Raw genomic sequence first — 22,568 nt, 5'->3', positions numbered from 1 at the left:
TAAGAAATCTATTTCTTCCTGTTTCAGTCTTGGTAGTTTATAGGTTTCCAGGAAGGCCTCCATCTCTTCCAGATTGTTTAGTTTTTTGGCATATAGCTGTTGATAAAAGTTTCTAATAATCCTTGCAATTTCAATGGTGCTGGTCGTGACCTCTCCCTTTTCAGTCATAATTTTAATAATCTCAGTCCTTTCTCTTTGTTTTTGGACAAGTTTTGCCAGTGGTCTATCAATTTTATGGATTCTCTCAAAGAACCAGCTTCTAGTCCTGTTGATCTGCTCTACTGTGGTTCTGGTCTCTAATTCATTGATTTCTGCTCTAATCTTGGTCAACTCCTTCCTTGTCAGTGGGTTAGGCCTGTCCCTCTGTTGCTGTTCCAGTTTCTTGAGGTGAGAATATAGAAACTGCATTTTAGATTTTTCTATTCTTTTGAGTGAGGCTTGGATGGCTATGTATTTCCCCCTTAGGACTGCCTTTGCAGTATCCCATAGGTTTTGGACCGTTGTGTATTCATTCTCGTTGGTCTCCATAAATTGTTTAATTTGTTTTTTGATTTCCTGGTTTATCGAGTCATTCTTGAGCAGGATGGTTCTTAGCCTCCAAGTGTTTGAGTTTCTTCCAGGTTTTTCCTTGTGGTTGAGTTCCAATTTCAGAGCGTTGTGGTCTGAGAATATGCAGGGGATAATTTCAATCTTTTGGTATTGGCTGAGACCTGTTTTGTGTCCCAGAGCATGATCTATTCTTGAGAATGTTCCATGGGCATTTGAATAGAATGAGTATTCTTTGGTTCTGGGGTGTAGTGTTCTATATATATCTATGAGGTCCAACTCGTCGAGTATGGCATTCAAAGCCTTTGATTCTTTGCTTAGTTTTTGCCAGGGTGTTCTGTCTATTTCTGATAGTGGGGTGTTGAGGTCCCCTACTATTACTGTGTTCTTATCTATATGTCTCTTTATTTTGGTTAAGAGTTGGCTTGTGTATCTTGCTGCTCCCCTGTTGGGGGCATATATATTAATAATTGTCATATCCACTTGTTGAATACTTCCTTTAAGAATAATATAGTGCCCTTCTGTATCTCTCTCTATGGCCTCTAGTTTAAAATCCAGTCTATCTGATATGAGAATTGCTACTCCAGCTTTCTTTTGAGGTCCATTTGCGTGGAAGATGGTACTCCATCCCCTTACTCTAAGTCTGAATGCATCTTTGGGTTCAAAATGAGTCTCTTGTAGACAGCAAATGGATGGGTCATGTCTTTTTATCCAATCTGCAACCCTGTGGCGTTTTATGGGAGAGTTTAAGCCATTTAGATTGATAGAGATTATTGACAGATATGATTTTAATGATGCCATTTCTCTTTAAAGTCTTTGTATCGGTTGTGACTTGCTGCTCTGTATCACTCTTGGGGCCTTTTTACCTTTATAGAGCCCCCCTTAATATNTTTGAGCAAACCATTAAAGATTGGCATTAATCAACATGATGCTACATGAAGCTACTTCACCTCATAAAAAAACACACAAAAAAGACCTATCTGATTAATTTGAGCATCTAAAATGGAAACTGGGCATCAATATAATTGTTCGCTCTCAAATTATATGTTCCAAAAGCCTTTCAACTAGGTCCAACTGAAGAACTGTATAAATTAAAAACTACCATTTTTCAATATGTGGTTACTAAAAACTCCTATATAGAGAAATTTATAGGCTTTATGTATCAAACCTTACTCATGTCAAGAAACTTTATGAGGAGAGTTACAAGATAAATGAATTTTCCTTCCAAAAAAAGTAGCTATATAATAGATGATGCTTGGCCAGATACACATATGCTTTCTTAGGGAATCTAAGGGGGGAAAAAGTGACAAAGTTGTATTTTTTTTCCCTGCCACTGGAATATTAAATGAAAAAACCCAGTCCACTCTGTCACCAGAAAGAGAGATTCACAGAGCCTATGTAAAAGTTCAAAATTTCTCTCTTGAAACATTTATGAGAATATTGACCAATAAAAATGCTTGCTACTAACCATATACAAGACTATTTTTCTCCAGCATGATTACATAGGTGGTGTTTAATTCAATTACTTCATTATCTTCGTCCTCTAAATTGCCTCAGGTTAAAGGCCAAAACATAACTCTTTCAACTGTAACACTTGCCTGAGCCTAGACTGGAGCTGAGCTAAATTAATAAATATTCGTTGAATAGAATATAGGTCAGCTAATGCATTCACACGATGCACTATGGCTCATAAATGTCTATTGTTAAAATGTGCAATTCTTCAATAAACGTAAGACAATGAGTCCTATTTGTATCAAATTAAATACAAGCTACACAGTAATGTGTAATTCAAGACTAAATATAGTATGTAAGAATTCACTTAAACTACTAAGATTAAAAAAGGAGCTCTGTGTGTTGTGTGTTAGAGACTTTGTACATACACTTATGTATTTAATTCTTAGGAAGCACAGGAGTTTCTGTCTTCCTGATTAATGAAGTCTTAGCTACAAATCTTCAATTTTACTTTGAAACTTTACATGTAAACCTTATTCAGGAAGAGTGGTTTTTGCATCATAAAAGTTTCATTCAGTTAAACTTCTCAGAGATTAATCTAGTCTTAAAAGCATGTTATTTCCTATTTTTCTGGCAGAAACTATAGCTGTAAAGACAGACAACAGATTTATAGAACATCAATCAATATTCTTTTAGGGCTCAATCTTAACAATGACAAAAACTAATTTAGTCTACTTGCTACCACTGCTTTCAAGACAAATCTAAAAGCTTTGGCAGTATTAGACAACAGTAAGCAAACCAAAGTGATTGATAAAGAAGATTCTACCATGTATCATTAGGAATAAATTTATAAGAGATTCCCAAATCTTTCTTTTATGACAAAAAAGAACTGCAACACAGAATCAAATCAAATAAGCTATGTTTATAAAACTTACACCTATTGTTTATATAAAAACCTTTAGCTAAGAAATATTTCTGATGATGTCAGTGGTGCCACTGAACAAGTTTCACAGCCTTGAATAATTTCAGCAGCTGTCATCATAATTCTGTTGTTTATTATTGTCACTTACAAAAGATCTGAGGAAGGAAATAAACCAAAGTGAGATGCTTCTAACTCACATTTTATAGCAGGAATTCTGTTCTTTCATTTTTAAAGTAACAAATTTCTCCATTAACACTTTTGACCACTGCTTTTCTTTCCCCAAAATGTAGACATTTAAAAAATAGGAGTTTTGTTGTTGTTGTTGCTGGTTTCTTGTCACTAAAGTACATTATTAATGACAGACAAAAAACATAAATGGGGTTCTCATTTTTCTGAGAGCATGACATCATTTCTATTATACTCATTACTATTTGTTTTTCACTGTAATGATGATGATAATAACTATATCTTTTTTATGATTCCTATAACAGAGAGAATGGAGTCCAACTGATCACTTTTATCAATGAAAAATATCCACAAATACAGTAATAGCTGGTTACGCAATGAACCACTGTGAGGGCTAAAATCAAGGGTTTTACTGCCAGCCTTTCTACCCAGTTATAATGTATCTCATTACTATTTACATCTTCCACCAGTTTTGATATTCTATTAATTTTAAAGGCATAAAATAAAAGATAATGCCTTTATTTTTCAAAACACCTCTTCGTATAATTCCATGTTTCTCATATGTCCAAAACCTAACCAGAAAATACCATTATGCAAATTACACTTTTAAATCATCAATTTGATAATCTGTCCTAGAATTTGTAACCAGAAATGATGTCCAGCTTATAACAAAACTCATTTCTTAAATCTTCTAAAAACCAAAACATTTGCCAATTTTAAGTTTTCCAATATAGGTTCTCTAGATTTCTCTAACATCAAGAGCAGATAAGCAAATAATACTGGGTTTGAGCTCCAATTTCAATAATGTGGAAGACTAAGATAAAGTGAAAATCTTCACACAACAAACAGCTAAAACATATGAGTAACAGTAAAATAGGTGAAACAATTTAAAAAGGTAAGCCTCACAAAAGATGAGTTTCCCATCTACAATTACAATCCAATGAAAGCTAAAGTCAATAGTCATAACAAACAACTGGAATACATGCACCAGAAATTCAGATAATACAATATTAGAAATAAAATGACTATTTCAAAATAAAACAATGACATAAAAAAATAAAACATAAATCAAGGAATCAAAACACAAAGAGAACAAGTCCTGATGACTACATATAAATGTATACCTTAATACTGGGTAGAGTAATTCTTCCCACTGTATTCCCCTTTTTCAAACGCAAGTAGTTTTACAATCTGGATCAACAAAACCACTGAGATCAATATGACCATGATTATTAAAATTACAGAAGGAAATCAAAGAAAGGAAAGTTATAGGCAATTCTTACTTATAAATGCAAAATTTCGGCAGAAAATTAGCAAACTGAATCAAGCAATTAAAAAAAAAAAAACCATATCGGGATGCCTGGGTGGCTCGGTTAAGCCACTGCCTTCAGCTCAGGTCATGATCCCAGGGTCCTGGGATAGAGTCCCACATCGGGCTCCTTGCTTAGCGCAGTGCCTGCTTCTCCCTCAGGCTGCAGCTGTCCCTGCTTGTGCTCTCTCTCTCTGACAAAAAAGTAAATAAAATCTTTAACCTAAATAAATAAATAAATAAATAAATAACTATCATATTGGGGCGCCTGGGTGGCTCAGTCGGTTGAGCATCTGACTCTTCATCTCGGCTCAGGTCATGATCTCTGGGTTGTGAGATCAAGCCCCGCATCAGGCTCCGCTCAGCATGGAGTCTGCTTGTCCCTTTCCCTCTACTCCTCCCCCTGCACATGTGCACTCTCAAATAAATAAATTAATTAAGCAAAACACATTATGATTCCAAGAATATAAGAACAGTTTAAACATCTATTAGTGTAATTCCTTACATTATTAAGTGTATCAGGGGTCCCCCAAATCAGCAGACAAACTCACACGACTCAGAGGTAGCTGTAATCACAGCTAAGATTTATTACACCCACACAGTAAGAATATATAGCTAGATGGTTCAGTAAAAAAAAAAAAAAAAAAAAAAAAAGACAAGGCAGGGTCTGGGAAAAGTCCATACACAGGCTTCCTATAGTTTCTCTTCCTTGCCCAAAAAGAAACATACCTGAGTATGCTTCTTTCTCTACAAAGAAAAATGCAGCCTAAGATTGAGACTGAGATTAGAGGTTTTTATCAGTGGCTGGTCACACAGGCATTCTCTGCTCTCAACTACCTAAGTTCTAGATTCTCAGGAAGACAGCAAGTATTCACCATCAATCACAATGTACAGACAGCCTAGGCACAGTCAAACATCTACAGCAGTTAGGGAATGTTTCAGAAGTTAAGTTCTCAAAGATCAGCTGAGAGCCATCCCTGCAAGCAGGACCTCCTAAAGATGGCAGCCTCAGGCCTGCTACATTAACTGCTTTGAAAAAAACATACGGTAAAAGGATCCCAAAATTTTTTTGGTAAGTTTCAACACTCATGCAACATATAAAGTTTTGGTACTATAAAAGAGGACTTTCTTAATCTGATAAAAAAAATACATATATATACCAAGAAATAACAGCCAACATCTTATTAAATGGTTAAATGTAAGAAGCATTTTCGTTAAAGTCAGGAACAAAACAAGGATGCCTCCACCACTGTTTCTGTTAGACACTATACCAGAGTTTCATGTACCAGCCACAGAAGAAAAACACAAATGAAAGAAATAAAAATTATTTACAGGTCATTATCACATAGAAAAGTCAGAAGAACCATTAGACAAACTACTAGAAACAATGAGTTCAGAAATGTTGCTGAATATAAGATTAATAAATAGAAATCAGTATTATTCCAAAATTCCTACTATTCCCTCTTGACCAATGTAAAAATACAATCTTTAGAAGACACATACAATAGAAACAAAAACTACCTGAATTTGGAACAGAAAATGTATAGATGTTAATCTTTGAAATCCAACAATTTCACTCCTAAGTTTCTACACTAAAGAAATCACTTGCGGGCATAAGGTGAAATATGAAACAGCATTCGTTTCAGCCCTGTAAGTAACACAAAAAGCTGAAATTGTTGGGAGAACAAATAAACTAATTTACTCATCCTATGGAATACTATATAGCAGTTTAAATGAAAGCACTCAAGCTACATATATTGACATGGATAAATCTCAAGAACAACATTAAGTTTAAAAAAGTAAATTACAGAACAAAAAAATGAGGGAAGCTTTAAAAAATATGTGATTTTTTTAAATCTTTTTTTTAGAAGATTTTATTTATTTATTTCAGAGACAGTGAGCAAGAAAGAGAGCGCAAGCTGGGGCAGGGGGGAGACGCAGACTCCCCACTGAGCAGGGACCCTGATGCAGGGCTCAACCCCAAGACCCTGGGATCATGACCTGAGCTGAAGGCAGACACTTAAGCAACTGAGCCACCCAGGTCCCCCTTAAATCTTTTTTAAAACAATGTGAAACAAGGCAAAATGTTGAACGTTCAATCTTGACAATGAATACATGGATGTCTATTACATTATTTTATGTGTTTTTATTTGAATTTATAATAAAAATTAAAAACTAAACTATACACATAATTTTAAAACCCAGGCATTTAACTTGCAAGGACTGGACAAACTGAATGAATCTATAGTCTGTGAGTGCCTTCTTACTACCTCTTCTCACCAATCTTGGGGTTCAATTACCACTTAACTTATTTAGTTAACTGTTCCCTTAGGCTGAAGAACACTTTGATGAGGAAGATAAAAACAACTAATTCAATTGGGTTATCTCACATAGACCTACTACTTCTTCAATGTGCTTTTAATGCCTTCAAAATAAAATAAAATTTATATTTAAAATATAAATATTCTGGGGCACCTGAGTGGCTCAGTCGGTTGAGCGGGCTGCCTTCGGCTCAGGTCAGGATCCTGAGATCAAGCCCTGTGTGGGGCTCCCTGCTCAGTGAGGAACCTGTTTCTCCCTCTCCGTCTATCTTCTGGCTCGTGCTCTCACCCTGTATCTCAAATAAATAAATAAAATCTTTAAAAATTAATTAATTAAAATTAAATAAAATATAAATATTCTGTTATCCTTAGGGGCTTTTTTTCTTCCAGTATCAGACAATTCCTGTCATAAATATTTCTTATGTATCCAAATGTATCCAAATCACCTCTTGAGAATCACTGTTTCTTGGGCTGTCTTCCTTTTTAGATTCTCAAATCAATGGAATGTCTTGCCTTTCTCCATTCTTGTTGAAACTGTTTTCTTACAGTCCAAGACTAACCCCAAACTTGATCCATTATTCCATCCCTTGGCTATAACTGCAATCCCAATGTACAATGTGACATCCTTCGTTTTTTCCAAAGTTCCTATTATTCCCCTTTCACCAACTGGTTCTTTCATATTGGCTATAATTTAGTGCTAGGGTAGCCACACTTTGTTTCCTTAACGTTCTAAAAAATTACCCTGTGATCAAGCAATAATCTGACAAAAGCCTGGGCTGAACAAATGAGACTTCATTGCCACTAACTTTCTAGCTGCATCATTTTTTGTAATCACACAAAGAAACTATCAGCACCCTCCCCTCCACAGCTCTAAAATGCTTCCATAATTTTATCAGCATCTGTTTTCCTCCTTTATCTTTAGCAAAGGATTCTCACATGCAGCTGTACCCTGAAGTCCCTACCATATCGTTTCTTTGAACAACACATATCCTCTTCACTGTCATGTTTCCTTTCCTCCTAAACCTTAGTTGTTTGAGGTCTATGGGTGAAAGAAATTTTAAGAGTGACTGTTATTTACTGTTTTTAACTTATGCATTGGTAACAACTGAAGCCACAAGTATTGTTCATAACTCGGAGCGCCTGGGTGGCTCAGTCAGTTAAGCGTCAGACTCCTGATTTTGGCTCAGGTCATGATCTTGAGGTCATGGGATCAAGCCCCACATGGGGCTCTATGCTCAGCACAGAGTCTGCTTGTCCCTCTCCCTCTGCTCCTCCCCCACCTCGCTCTCTCTAGCTCTAAAATAAATAAATGTGTTTATAACTCTGGTTCATTCATAGCACGTTTGCAATGGGTACTCATTGATCATATGCAAATCCTCGTTTACTAAGTTGCCAGTCACCATTTTTTATGCCTTATGTGAGGACCTCCAGGTATATACATGCTGTTTCATGCTCCCTCTGCCTCTTCTATTTTCAATTTTAATCCTCCTGATAAGAAAAACATATTCTCCCTCCATACAAACAAATCCTTCACAAGCCTTAAATCTTGAAAAAAAAAAAAGTCAGATACTTATCTTTGGGAAGACAATTACATGAAGAATTTAAAGACCTGAATTTAGGTCCTGGTTCGACTTACTAAACATGACATCTTAAATAAATCACTTAACTTCTCTAAGTTTCCAACTTCTCAGGAGTTTAAAAACAATGTATGTTACAAGTCCAATCGTTACACTCATTAGAATCAAATGAAAGCACATAAGATAAAGTTATAATAACAACTGCTAGCATTTGTTAGTGCTCAGTGGTGCCTAGAAATATGAAATCCTTTAAATAGTTTATCTCATTTATATTTAGTCTTCACAATAACTCAAAAAGTAGATGTTAACTATTATTACTATTGCGCAGATGAGGATTTCATGGCTTAGAAAACGTAGCTATTCTAAGATCACAACTAAACAAGAGACAACTGAAATCTAAATGAAAAACCATGTTCAAAGTCATGATTTTAACCACTTCTCCATTTTAGTTTTCAATGTATACTAAAAGGTTTTATAAACATTAAAATGCTTTATACATGGAAGGTGATTATCATTATTAGTTATTATTACTCATAATGGTACTAATAGTAACAGCAGCATCAACCTAGTAATACCCTTTTTTATCTCCAACATACAGAAGTATGCCTCAATAGAGCAGGTGATGGTGGTGGAGACAAAAAGGGATAATACTATAATAACTGTATGGTGACAGATGGTAACTACACTTATCATGGTGAGCATTTCATAAAGAATATAAATGTCGAATCACCATGCTGTACACCTGAAACCAATATAAATATTGCATGTCAGCTAAAATTTTTACCTATAAATGTTCCCAAATTTTATTTTGCCAAGTAAAGTCATTTTTTAAGTGCTACTGTCAAATGAGAAATTTTAATACTCAAAAGCACCGAAAGAACAAAATCTTAGAATAAAGTCCCTTACACTGAATAAACTTTTATGAAAACATTTAAAAAAGAAGAGGACTTTTCCACATATTTAAAATAAAAATCTCCTCTAATTAGTGCCTCTAGACTAGTACCCATTCAATGCAATACATTCAATGTAAAATATTTTCTTTCAAGGGCAAATGTTTCAGCAGGTCAAAGAGTACTATAAAAGAATTTAAAATAAATAGCCTCAATCCCACTTCACAAAATTATGTCACCAGAAAATTTCTTGGTACCTTAATCTCAATTTTAAAGGATTATTTTATAACCATGATAATTTGTCAATGTTTATTCAAAAGATGCAGTATAGACAGCATATTCAAGTAATGCTATAACTAAAAAGATAATGTCAAGATATAAGGTCCTTTTAAGATTTCCCCAAACTGAAATATCTCAGAGCAGTTTCTAGTTCCTTCAGGCTAGCTCCTTCATGGCTCACTAAGAAATCAGCAATCTCCTGAAGACTAATTTAATTTCCAAGGTGCCTTAAAAAAAAGTATCCTGGGTAGCAGACACAAGTAATATAGTTACCAGAAAGATACTAAGATGGTTACTAACCCATTACAAATTAGTAACTTGGCACTCTAGACCAGTGCTATCCAATAGACCGTTTGGCAATAATGGAAATATTCCATAACTGCACTGTCCAATAGCTACTGGCCACATGTGGCAATTGAGCATTTGAAATGTGATTATGGTAACAGAGCAACTGAATTTTTAATCTTATTTAATTTTAATCAACTTAAATTGCCACATGTGAATTATGGCTATTATTTCAGACAGTACAGCTCTAGATTATAAATAACCCTTCAAATCGATTGGCAAGAGCCTATTCTCAAGATACTAATTATTCCTGGATGAACTAAAAACATCCAGTTTCTACTGCTATAAACCTGAAGCCTGGACCCTGGACCCAGAATGATCCCACACAGACAATACAGGGGTCAGCCTGAAACATCACCTCATCTTACCACAACTTCACTGTCGCAGTGCTCACCTATACACTCAACTTTCCCCAACCTATCTGTGTCACACAGACCACAAAGCATTTTTCATCTAGTCGTTACTTTCTCTTTGCCTCCTCTTAATCAAATTGACAGAAACTAAAGCACATTCCAAAGGCATCAAGCAGAGCTGCTAAAATGAAAAGGAGACAGTGGAGAAGCATGCTTTTGCACTAACCTTTCATGTCTAAAGACATGGATTCAAATATAAATCAAACACTGAAGCTTGGTAGTCACATCCAAAACCCCAGGTGGATATGCATCGTAGTCATAAAACTCTTACAATATGACAAGCTGAAAAACGGAGCAGATGGGAACAATGGGCAAATTTGCTCAAGTGAGACCCACAATCATTAAAAGGCTGGGTCATGGACAATGAAAGTAAAGTAAAGGCTCCAGAGGTCTGGCCTTTGATTATTTTCACAAATCAATTCAAACAGAAAGATACTATATTTGTAAATATTAATTAGGAAAATTTAGAGCTGGGTTTAAAAAAAGATAATGAGGAAGAATGGGGGGTGAGTATATTTAAATACATTCATTTCTTCCTATTCCCTACTAAGTCTAAGAAATCCAACTTATAAAAAATAAGAACCAAACTGAAGACTGTCTCATTTTGTTTCCTTTTCTCACACTCCCTTCCTCAAAGGAAAACTTGGCATCTTCACGAAATGATGTAAAATCATCAGAAAGGTTAATCCCACTAAAATCCCTCTGAAAGGGTTTGACTTTTAAAAATACTCAACCTAGAAATCAGGCTTTTAAACTTCAGTTATTCATATTGCAGTTATAATTCAACTTTCATAGCCGAACAAGTAATAAGTCAGAATAAGAACAGTTAGTCCAGCTTGAGTTCGAGGTTCTTTGTTTAATAATAATCTAACGCCATCTTTCCACAAGCCATTTAAATAGTTCATCTTCATTTCACAGTCCTCTTGCCCATTATCCCCAGGCAGCCAGGACTAAAGCACCTCTATAACTGAATAAACTTTCTTACATGGCAGTTTGGAAATTGTCACTATGCTATTTATTTTGGCTCATGCGTACAATGCATGGTAAATATGCTTTGCTATTATTAAGATTTATGTACACCTTTCTATTCTGAGTCCAACTGCTTTCTCAACAATTAGAAACAACCATAGTAAATTCACTGGCTGGAAAATCAAAGTACAAGAAATAAACTATTCAGTTCTAACCACTTCAGCCTCTTCTCATTTATTTCCTTAAAATGGTAGTGTGAGAAATAAGACTATTATATCTAAAATCTGTTCCTTTTGCATAAAAATGGAAACACAAGCATCCACATTCTTTTCCAGTTTTTAAAAACGTATTGTACCACAGATAATTTCAAAGTGTTTTGAGGAAGACAATGACAATCTAATTGAACAAACTTTTTAAGGTGGAACCAGAAAAATGAGAGGGGAAGGAAAATGAGAGGAAAAGAGCGCTACTGTGGCACAATTTTAAGAACAAAACAAATATGGAAGTATAATTTTAAGTTCAGACATAACAAGCATCAAAGTATTCTTACTTGCTCTGGTCTAAGGCAAGGGAAAGAGACTCAGGAAGCTAGTCTGAAAATCTGAACTGAAGGAGCAGGTACTAATCAAACAACAACAACAAAAATCAAATCTAAGAGCACAGCCACATCATTCACGTTAGGCAGGTCCCTCAATGATGCTTTCCTCTAAGCATACAGATCACAGAAGAAAAGGAATGACATAACAACTGCAAATAGATGATTACATGTTTATTCTCTACTAAGCTGGTAACTATAAAATCCAGGTAGATAAATAATCCTGATTATTTGCTATTTCAGTACTTTTTTTTTAAGATTTATTTATTTATTTAAAAGAAAGAGAGAGAGGGCACACACATGAGTAGGGGGAGGAACAGAGGAAGAGAGAGAATCCTCAAGCAAACTCCCCACTGTGTGGAGCCCGACACGGGGCTCGATCCCAGGACCCTGAGATCATGACTTGAGCGGAAATCAAGAGCCAGATGCCTAACCGACTAAGGTACCCCAATTCCCCACTGTTTCAGTACTTTGAAAATAAGAGAATATGAATAGCTACACAGGACCTCAGAAATCATCCATTCTAAACTTCTGACTTTACAGGCTCAGAAATTATTTTCTATGATTCAGTGGTGTGGCCAAGTCTCTGACTCATACTACAGTGCTCTTCCCACTGAAAAGTGCTTCCAATTTCACCAAACCTAAGACATCATTTTTTAAAACACATTCTTCCTCTACAGCAGCAGGGATAGAACAGGTTTTTGAAACCTCCAAGAGCGTGACCAACTGCCATAAAGAAAAGAATGAAGCACATTAACCCAAAGTGCCAAGAAAGAGAAAGAGCTGACTTTAAAGCAGGAACAACAATGCTACCAACATGACATATTTTTACATGTAAGAAAAGTTAATTACTGGTTTTAATGGAATTACTGGTTTTAATGGTTTCTCTGTAGTCTCTGGGGAACATGAGGTAACACTGAAGCAAGGTGTCACAGCATAGCAGGCTCTGAAGTCTCCACTCAGGAGTAAAAAGTAAAATTCTACTAGGAGCAAAGAACTCTGAAAAGAGTTCATCTCCAATTAGCCTCAAAAAGGCTGAAGATGCTCATTCCCATTAATTTTTATTCCCATTTTAAAGATTTATAAACTAATGAATACTTATTTGAAAACTGTTAACTACTCTGGAAAATATAGACAACATATAAATTTTAATATCTCTTAAAAAATTAGGACCCAACTTGCCATATTCTTCAATATAAAGAATTGAGACTGCAGACAAATCCTACCAGTTAACAAACATGTTAAGAAAGCTTCTTACCAACACCTCATTTAGCTCTGCATATGCATAGACATCATTTCTAGACCTGCAAATGTGCACTAATAACCAAAAGAATAAATATGAACCCATAAAACTCTAGAAGGGGTTATTGTTTCAATTATATAAAAAAAAGTTGATCGTTATCAAGTCACATCTTTTTTCCTACCATAAAATTCAAAAGATAAAAATGAGAAATGCGTAACATCATGCTACCTTAAAAATCCAGAAGTCCAGTTCAAATAAATTCCAATGCTGCATATACCAATGTTTGAAAAATGGCATAGTCAGTTGTTACAAAAATTATGCTTGAATCTTGCATCAAAAATAATTGGGGGAAAAAAATAGAAACATATGGACAGAAGCACAAATAATTTGTTTAAGAGAACCAAACTGGATGAACTGTGCAACCATACAGCTTTGTATTTCTTAACTCTGCCCTATTACCCTCAAATTTGGAATTTCATCCATAATATGAATCATACTGCTATTTGCAAAAAAATATATATTTAAGAGCTTTACTTCTTCAACACATGCTACATTCCTCCTGCATTTGAGATTTAACCTTTTGTGACCCATGGCTATAAATGAGCTGCTTTTGATAAAATTTCTCTAACTACTCAAGGTTTATAAAAGTCACAAAGTGGGAGCCTGGGTGGCTCAGTCGGTTAAGCGTCTGCCTTCGGCTCAGGTCATGATCCCAGGGTCCTGGGATAGAGCCCCGCATTGGGCTCCCTCCTCAGCAAAGAGTGCACTTCTCCTTCTCCCTCTGCCCACACCCCTCCCCCTGCTCATGCTCTCTCTCTCTCTAGTCTTGTTCACTCTCTCTCTCAAATAAATAAAATCTTTAAAAAAAAGTCACAAAGAGTAGCATAAAGTTCATCACTAAGGTTAACCCTTAGAGAGAAGGTAGGCACATGAAAAGCTTGAGAACTTTCCTACATCCCATGAAAGAATGTAATCTCAGAATGAGTAGCTGCACTGAAAATTAAATTTTATTTATTAAATTATGGAGGGGAAGTTAACAACAGTAATTTGATTAGAAAGCTTATGAGGAAAATGATACCATTTTTCCATAAAAGAGCAATACAAAAAGACACAGAACGAACTTGACAACAAAAATTTTATGTTGAAGAACAAAGCCAAGCCAACACAAGTACTTATTCTTTATAATTAAGATTTCTTCCATATGTAGGTTGAGGCAACAAGCTATAAAATGCTTGGCTTCAAAACTTTCTCCAGACATTTAAAGAGTCATCCCTACAAATAAGATGGCAAGAGAAATTTACATGTAAGAATTAAAAGAGAGTCTCTTAAAAGAATTGTAAAAGGATCTTTACACAGTATCTGGCATAATGCTCTGTGAGCAAATATTCATAAAATTAAGTTATACTGTTGTGATTTAAGCACAGAATTGAGCTTAGTTTTTCTTTTTCCTAAGTGAAAACACTACATTAAAACAATTTTTAAATAAAAAGGTAACAATTCAGTCTGCTTATAAAAACAGAGGTGGGGGAAGTATGAGAGCAACTGAGACCAGCTAATAATATAAGCTGGTCTTATAGTGTTACTTCCAAGCACCATAAGAACGTCTAGCATGTAACATTTGCATCTTTAAGACTATGTCACCAAAAAACGTAGGCAGTCATCTTGAAAGTATCACCAAAAGCTCTACATTCTCAAATCGGAAAGAATTATAAACACAGAAGGCCACATATTATATAATTGCATTTGGATGAAATGTCCAGAATAGGAACATCCACAGAGATAGAAAGTAGATTAACAGTTGCCAGGGGCTGGAGAGCAGAGGGAATGGGAACTGAACACTAATAGGTAGAGTGTATGGTGACCTTTTTTATGAAAATATTCTAAAATTAAATAGTAGCATGACTACACAATTCAACTTTTAGTGAACTGAGTAAAAAAACCACTGAACTGTACACTAAGATTGAATTTTATGGTATGTGAATTATCATTCCAATAAAATTATTATTAAAAAATTAAATTTAAATCAAAAAATGATTTAACAGAATTCATAATGCCAATTTCTACTACAGCAGGCATCACTCAGAGCTTTCCACCTGTTCCAAGAGTTTCTTTTTTACCTTGGCAAGGCGGCTCATCTGATCTTCTGAGAGAGTACTGCTTGTTCTGCCAGGAGTTTTTGTGGGTTCTGATCCATCTGCTTCTACATTAGGCCAGACTTTCAAGTCGTGCATCCCTTGGCGAAACATACTAGGCAAAAAGAGAACGTTCAGGGTAGAAGTAAATTAATGCAGTTCATTATAGGACATTTCGGTTCCCAAACAGAGAGAATTCCACACGGGAAAATGCATGTCTCTCTTGCCAAGCTTGAAGCCTCCAGTGGGTTGTAAAGCAATTAACTAAGCAAATAAAATCCATGTAACACTGTTTTTTACATGCCACTCTTTGCTCCTCCACACAGAACTGTTACAGAAATTCTAAAGGTAGAGTAGAAACAGAGAAGTTCAGTGATGGACCACACACACTTCATTACTTCAGTGGAGATCTCAGAAAAAATAGAGACCAAATTCCCACCCAGTGAAAGAATGTCACATTTACAATGACTGAAACCAAAATTTAATTACATGACAATTCAGCATAGTAGACTGTAAAGTCAAAATGCTGAGATCTGAATCCCAGCTGCACCATCATCTATTACCTACATGACCTGGGGTAAATTACCTAACCTGTGTGTCTCAGTTTTCTCATCTATAAAATAAGATTATAAAGAGTACCTGTACCTCATAGAGTTGTTAGAAAAATTAAACAGATTGGTAGAAGTAAAAAGTACTTGGAACAGTGCCTGCCACACAGTAAGAATTCAATAAATATTAGCTACTATTTTCCTTTTACTATGCACAGACTGATTTCTCTCCTGTCTTCTTTTGCACAAGAGATATGCCTAAAACAGAATATGATTACAGATTCACATGAGAAAAAGCTCCCATGTCTACAAATCAGAGATTTAACATTTGGTCAAAATTCATCTGAACACGGAGATCCTGTTTTAAAGTGAAAAACTGTATGACTGTTGATTGTCAAATTTCCTTCAAAAAGTTACCCAGAAGATCTAAAGTAAAGGTTGAGCAAACTTGTAAAGGAGCTTTAGACAACTTTTCAAATATGTAACTATTAAGTGTCTGGGTGTTTTTTTATGGGGGGATTAGAGATGTTCTTCTTACTGTGTTCTCTCTCTTTTTTTAAAAAATATTTTTATTTATTCATTTGAGAGAGAGTCAGACAGAAAAGCACAAGCAGGGGCAGAGGTAGAGGGAGAGGGAGAGGGAGAAGCACACTCCCCCACTGAGCCAGGAGCCTGACATGGGACTTGATCACAGAACGTGGAGATCAGAACCTGAGCCAAAAGCAGATACCCAACCATATGAGCCACCCCGGTGCCGCTGTGTTCTCTTTTTTTAAGCGTTTTGTTTTGTTTTGTTTTTTTAAACAAGACCTTTCAAACAATGTAAATTCTAATCAAAGAGCATCCTCCCAAAGCTCAAAGAGCAAACTGCCAACTACAATGGTAAGAACAAGACTGCACGTGTGTGCATGTGAGGAGGCAAGTCCAGAGCATTTTGCACACACTCACATGCAATATTTTTTTTTTTAAATAAGGCACGAGGTAGATATATTGATAGGGTATTTTTAACTGTAAAAAGCTTACATAAAATTTTTAAACCATTACTATCACGTTCTGATTTCACAGATTTTCCTAACATAATAGAGGATATTCATTGATTATGTAATGTATATAACCAATGATGCCATAAACAATTAGAATGGTAATGATAAGGGATCGCTACAAGCTCATGAGCACAATAAGGTTAAGGTATAACCATACTTGTTATTAGGTCTCTAAGGCTGCCAATAAACAGGTACCATTCAGCAACCATATCTGCAAAAGCTTACATAGGAGGCCCAATAAAAAATGCACTGACCGGTTGTGAAGATCAAAAAAAGTCACATTACACAAAAAGCACATATGCAAGCCTTTTATAAAGATTACTTTCCTTCAACTCAGGTATAGATTCAACATCAAGTAGACCCACTTAGTCTCTAGGAAACCAGGTACAGGGGCACCTGGGTGGCTCAGTCGTTAAGCGTCTGCCTTAGGCTCAGGGTGTGATCCCAGGGCCCTGGGATCAAGCCCCACATTGGGCTCCATGCTCCGCTGGGAGTCTGCTTCTTCCTCTCCCACTCCCCCTGCTTGTGTTCCCTCTCTCACTGGCTGTGTCTCTGTCAAATAAATAAATAAAATCTTAAAAAAAAAAAAAGGAAATCGGGTACAGTGAAGCAACAATGCCACTTTAGATGAATATCCTTAAAAGTACCTCGAGAAGCAGAAGCCTGCCTTCCTTCTCGCTACCTCTGTGTCCCCCAGTGAATACTGTGACTGGCTGAATGTAACTAAATCAAAAATAAATACGTTTGGTGAGAAGTCAGTTTACTAAATGATTTAGGTGCTTTGCGATGGATCTGGAGAGAAGATTTAAGGATACAGGATGTAGAGGGTAGGGGTGATGCCAAGTGACTCAAACGATCAAGTGAACATATTACTTTCTTTTGACACTAATGGAACCTTTGCAGAGTTACACAGCCTCCAGGTGGCAAGCCAAAAGATGCTCAGAGCATCGTGTCCACTTGGGAAATTAAGCCAAACAGGCAAGACAAAAGAAACAGCATAGCAGGATCTCCTTCAGACTCGAGCAGAGGCCCCAGCGACAGCTGCCGCTGATGCTCCCACTCCCAGTGCCAAGCCACTACAGCAGCCACTGCCCGGACTTCCAAATTCACATTTGGAAAAACATCTGGAAGAAAAATCTGCAGCTTGCCCGTGGTTCTTTGCCAATTCAAACCAATGATCAATCCATTCTTTAGCTACTTAGAAATGTCACAAGCTACACTTTCGAAATGAAGACAATTAGTTATTCTAGCTGTATCTTAAGAGATCAGTCTTTCAATTATTAATTATACTATACTCCAAAAAGCACTGCTTCACATGGACTCAAGTATACCAAAGAGACATGAGCAAATACAAAAGCTGGTAGTCACAAGGTTCCCAATGCTACACGACAACTATTACACACTCTGAACACCACTTTTTAAAAGCTCTGAAGTCCATACCAGGACTATTTAGGGANCAAAGAGACATGAGCAAATACAAAAGCTGGTAGTCACAAGGTTCCCAATGCTACACGACAACTATTACACACACTCTGAACACCACTTTTTAAAAGCTCTGAAGTCCATACCAGGACTATTTAGGGGAAAAGATGCGAAACAACTGGTGTGCTGTCATTGTTCAAAAACATCTGAAGAAACTACAGTCTAAAGCACTATTTCCTTAAGCCACAAAAACTGTGGTGGCACATGACATGATTTTTAACGGTCGGTGGAAAAAAATCTGCACAGGCTTCCTGCTGAGGACACGCAGAAGACTGATGCTTCTTTCTCTCCCTGAACGTCAGCAGCTGCATGCAGAGAAGCAGCTGTGACCCAGCAGTCCGAGTGAATTTGTGCACCCTGCCACAGCACCGGGGACATCCTGACTGGTGGCACAAGAGCGCCAGTACCAGAAGCTGCACATAAAGCCCAGGCCCGCGCAAGGGGATTCCTGGGCTCACAGCCACTGCAACCCACTTCGCCCTTAAGGAAGGGCCCCAGGACACACAGAAAAAGAAGGAGTTATTTTAATTTCCTAAAGTTTCTTATGCTTCTTTTTTCTGAGGTGAAGGTCAGTATAAACATCAGCGTAGCGGGAAGAGGAGTAGGTGATCCAGCTTTTCTGCATTCCTTCCCCACTGTTCAAAGTATCCAGAAACCTCTATTAAAATCTGATGCTATCATCTGGCTAACTGATGACGTACAACCACATAGGAACTGGACTGATTAACAAAGAAAATGTTGATGTAAAACCTTGTTTTTTACCTTCAATTAAGTGACGGTGAGCTGAATATCTGACTAGGCACAAAAAGAACCATTCCAATTAAAGAAAGACTTTCTCTGTAGGTATTGTTTATGTATTTTGCAAATCAAATACATTTACTATCATTTATATTTCACTGCAGTTTTTTTCCTTCAATTTCCAAAACCTAACAACATGGTTATTCTCATCGTATTTTATCCTTACCCATCAATGTCAAATAATACTTGTTTTCCATGTATATTAGGGATATTAAGCTTTTGCTTCAAACTAAATTAAAGTTAAAAAAAGAAGTGAGCTGGTTCAAATAAAAAATCAAGTACGTAAGAGTATACTTAGTACGGAGATAAGGCAGGAATTCTGAAAGTAGTAAGTCAACAACTCCTATTTGAGGAACCCTGCTCTAAGCGAGGGAAATGTCACAGAATCAGTACTGCTCTCCAACATGTTTCACGTGCATCTGACATCTCAGGTATTCAGAACATGGAGGGACAGCATGATCTATTGTCCAGTTAAGAGAAAAGAGATGACTCTCCAAGATGCGAAGTCTTAATTTACTTAATATTAGAAACGCGAATTGAAGTTTAAGTCCCACTTACTGCTACTACTACGTTCATGGAAATATCTGGGGTTTAATTACTAAATAAAGTAGGGGCGCCTGGGTGGCTCAGTCGTTAAGTGTCTGCCTTCAGCTCAGGGCGTGATCCCGGCATTCTGGGATCAAGCCCCACATCAGGCTCCTCTGCTGGGAGCCTGCTTCTTCCTCTCCCACTCCCCCTGCTTGTCTCTCTCTCACTGGCTGTCTCTCTCACTGGCTGTCTCTGCGTCAAATAAATAAATAAAATCTTAAAAAAAAATTACTTCATAAAGTAGAACAAATACTACTGATTTATCTTTCAGGCACATTTCCACCACGGTTTGGATGGGAGGTAAAGGAAGCTGTCTTTTACTGGGATTCATACAGAAATACAAATAAAGCGAGCAATTGGATGAAGTCAAGGAAGAAACTCTGAAAACAACTGTAAGCCTATGCCCGACAAGTAGACTACTACGAAAAGGTTAATGTGGTGTTCTGCAAACTGTGATCTATAGGTCTGCAGAATCACTCAGGATGCATACTACAAATGCTGGATCTTGGGCCCCATCACACTCTTACCAAATTCAATGAGAACATAGGAAGATGCTTGTTGAGTGAGCTTACCAGGTGCCTTTTATTCAGAGGTTGATTATAACTGACTTCACGTACTTTTCAAAACCTTGCCAAAAGTCAAGTCAAACCCCACCACAAATGTTCACTTGAGAGTCTGTTTGGCTTTAGGCAGTTCATCTCACTGCACCTCTGTGGAAATTTCGTCTGTCTCACACTTACCATCTAGTCAGTGTCTTCTCATATTATATCCTAAGGTCATCTAAAATGCACAGGTGTACTAAAAGAGCTGCTTTTATGAGGGAACCTCTGGCAGATTACTCCAGAAGGTAAATTACTTATAAAAAGGCCAAGAGGAAAAACCAAGCGGTCTATCTGGTAACTGTTCTCAAGAACGTTTAACCACTAGCTATAGAATAGGAATAATAAACTGTGGCCCATTTTTCTTCTGTGTGTAAGCAAACCCCACCCTAGTAAAGTAAAAAGGAACAAACACTCTGGAAAAGGAACAATACTGATTTAATAATATGTCCATTCTACTGTAACACGGTATTTTACCCAAATTATATCTAATGTGTCAGACTATGTCTAAATTTGTTCTTACATGTATTTCAATAATAAATATCTAATAGTTACATTAAACTAAAATATCGTCATATAACTAAGCAACCAAGCTATTCTAAATGAAATTACACCTAGGTTTTATTCATGAGTTGAAGCCTTTCTGACACGCCCTATTTCTGGATGGAAAAATTCAGCATTACAAAGGTGTCAATTCTCTCCTTAATTAACATACATATTTCAATATGATTTCCTAACAAAATACAATGAGCTTTTTTATTTGAGGAAATAATAAAATTTATCTAACAAAACAGGATATCCAGAGAAATTATAAAAGGAAGGCAAATAAGGAAGATCATCGCCCTCCAGTATTAAAACATTTTATAATATAATAGTATTCAAAACTAACAGAATAGCTCAGAAATAATGACAGCCAATATTTACCGAATATTCAGTAAGTTAACTATGTGTGTTCAGTAATTTATCATCATAAACTGCTCTGTAAGGTAAATACTATTGTTATATCATTTTAGAGATGAGGAAACTGAGGCAGAAGGAGATTAAATAACTTGCCTAAGGGTACACACACATTAAAGGAGTCAGGATGTGAACACAGATAACCTAGTTCTACATTCTGCATCCCTAACCACCACGATATGATGTACTACTAAGTCTAAGAGAAGCAGACTTCAATACATGATGAATTGAATATACAAAAATACCATTTCAAAATATTTGGAAACAATGGCAAATTTAATAGTGTTAAGACAAATAACCAGCCATTTGTTGGTTTTTTTTTTAAGTTGATTCCCAATACATCACTCCTTTCACAAAAGTAATTTTAAAGATTTATTTATTTGAGAGCCACTGAGCACACGCGAGCAGACTCTGCGCTAAGTGTGGAGCCCAACGCAGGGCTCTATCTCAGGACCCCCCAGATTACGACCTGAGCCAAAACCAAGAGTCGGATGCTTAACTGACTGTGCCTCCCAGACACCCCTCACAAAAGTGATTTTAGATGAATCAAATACTTAAATGCAAAAGACTGAAACTATAAGAAATATTTTTTAAAAATAGAAAAGGACTTTCTAAAACATTAAATTCATAGGCCATAAAAATAAAAGCTGATCAATTCAACATGATAATTTAAAATGCATGAAAAGCAAGCAAAGAAATATATACTAATTCAAAGAAAACAGTATTTGTAACATGTAACATGCAAAAGGCTAATTTCATTAATCTACAAAGACCCCTATACACTAACAAGAAAAATGACAACTCAAAAAAAAACACAAAAAAACAAAAAACCCAGACTTTTAGGGCACGTGAACTGTATTTCAATTTTTGAAAAAAAATGGGCAAAAGGCATTAAGAAACAATTCACAGAAATATATACACAACCAGTAAATGAACCTACCAAAATAAAATCACCTTCATTTACATTTAATGATGTGAAAGTTAATTCAGGAGATAAAATTTAACAACTTTAAAACGGACAAAAACTAGTTAGTTCGATAATACCCAGATTTAGTTCTCTACCATTTCGCACTGAAAAGAATTAGGGCTTCTTTCAGAAGAAAGAAATTTTCTGGGGTGGAAAATTGCCAAATGAGCCTGAAATAGCTTGTCTACCAGAAAGCAAAGAAGCTACCAATGACTACTGGAGTACTGTCAAAAAAACATGGGATCAGCTCAATGGGACTCTTACTGACCAAAAATGGGACTTTTTGAGCATCATAAAGACTAAATACAGGAATTAACTGAAACATCTCAGAAATGTCTAAGACTAAAAGTTCATGACAAAACTTAAAAACAAAAAGAAAGAAAAAATCAATCATAAAATACGCAAGT

General features: G+C 36.2%; 1 protein-coding gene across 1 annotated transcript in view; it reads right to left on the bottom strand.

Moving 5' to 3' along the window:
• Positions 1-22,568, bottom strand: part of PIK3C3 (phosphatidylinositol 3-kinase catalytic subunit type 3) — a 136,370-nt gene that overhangs the window by 105,191 nt on the left and 8,611 nt on the right. Inside the window, exons 4-8 of the mRNA XM_034642203.1 lie at positions 15,165-15,294; positions 6,984-7,026; positions 6,021-6,063; positions 3,326-3,361; positions 1,345-1,349 (exon numbers count right to left, since the gene is read on the bottom strand). Of these exons, the coding sequence (XP_034498094.1) occupies positions 1,345-1,349; positions 3,326-3,361; positions 6,021-6,063; positions 6,984-7,026; positions 15,165-15,294 (257 nt within the window). The remainder of the gene's footprint in view (positions 1-1,344; positions 1,350-3,325; positions 3,362-6,020; positions 6,064-6,983; positions 7,027-15,164; positions 15,295-22,568) is intronic.

Source organism: Ailuropoda melanoleuca, chromosome 14 (assembly GCF_002007445.2).
Source record: "Ailuropoda melanoleuca isolate Jingjing chromosome 14, ASM200744v2, whole genome shotgun sequence".
Taxonomy (NCBI): Eukaryota; Metazoa; Chordata; class Mammalia; order Carnivora; family Ursidae; genus Ailuropoda; species Ailuropoda melanoleuca.
This window is presented reverse-complemented; position numbering and strand designations above follow the sequence as displayed.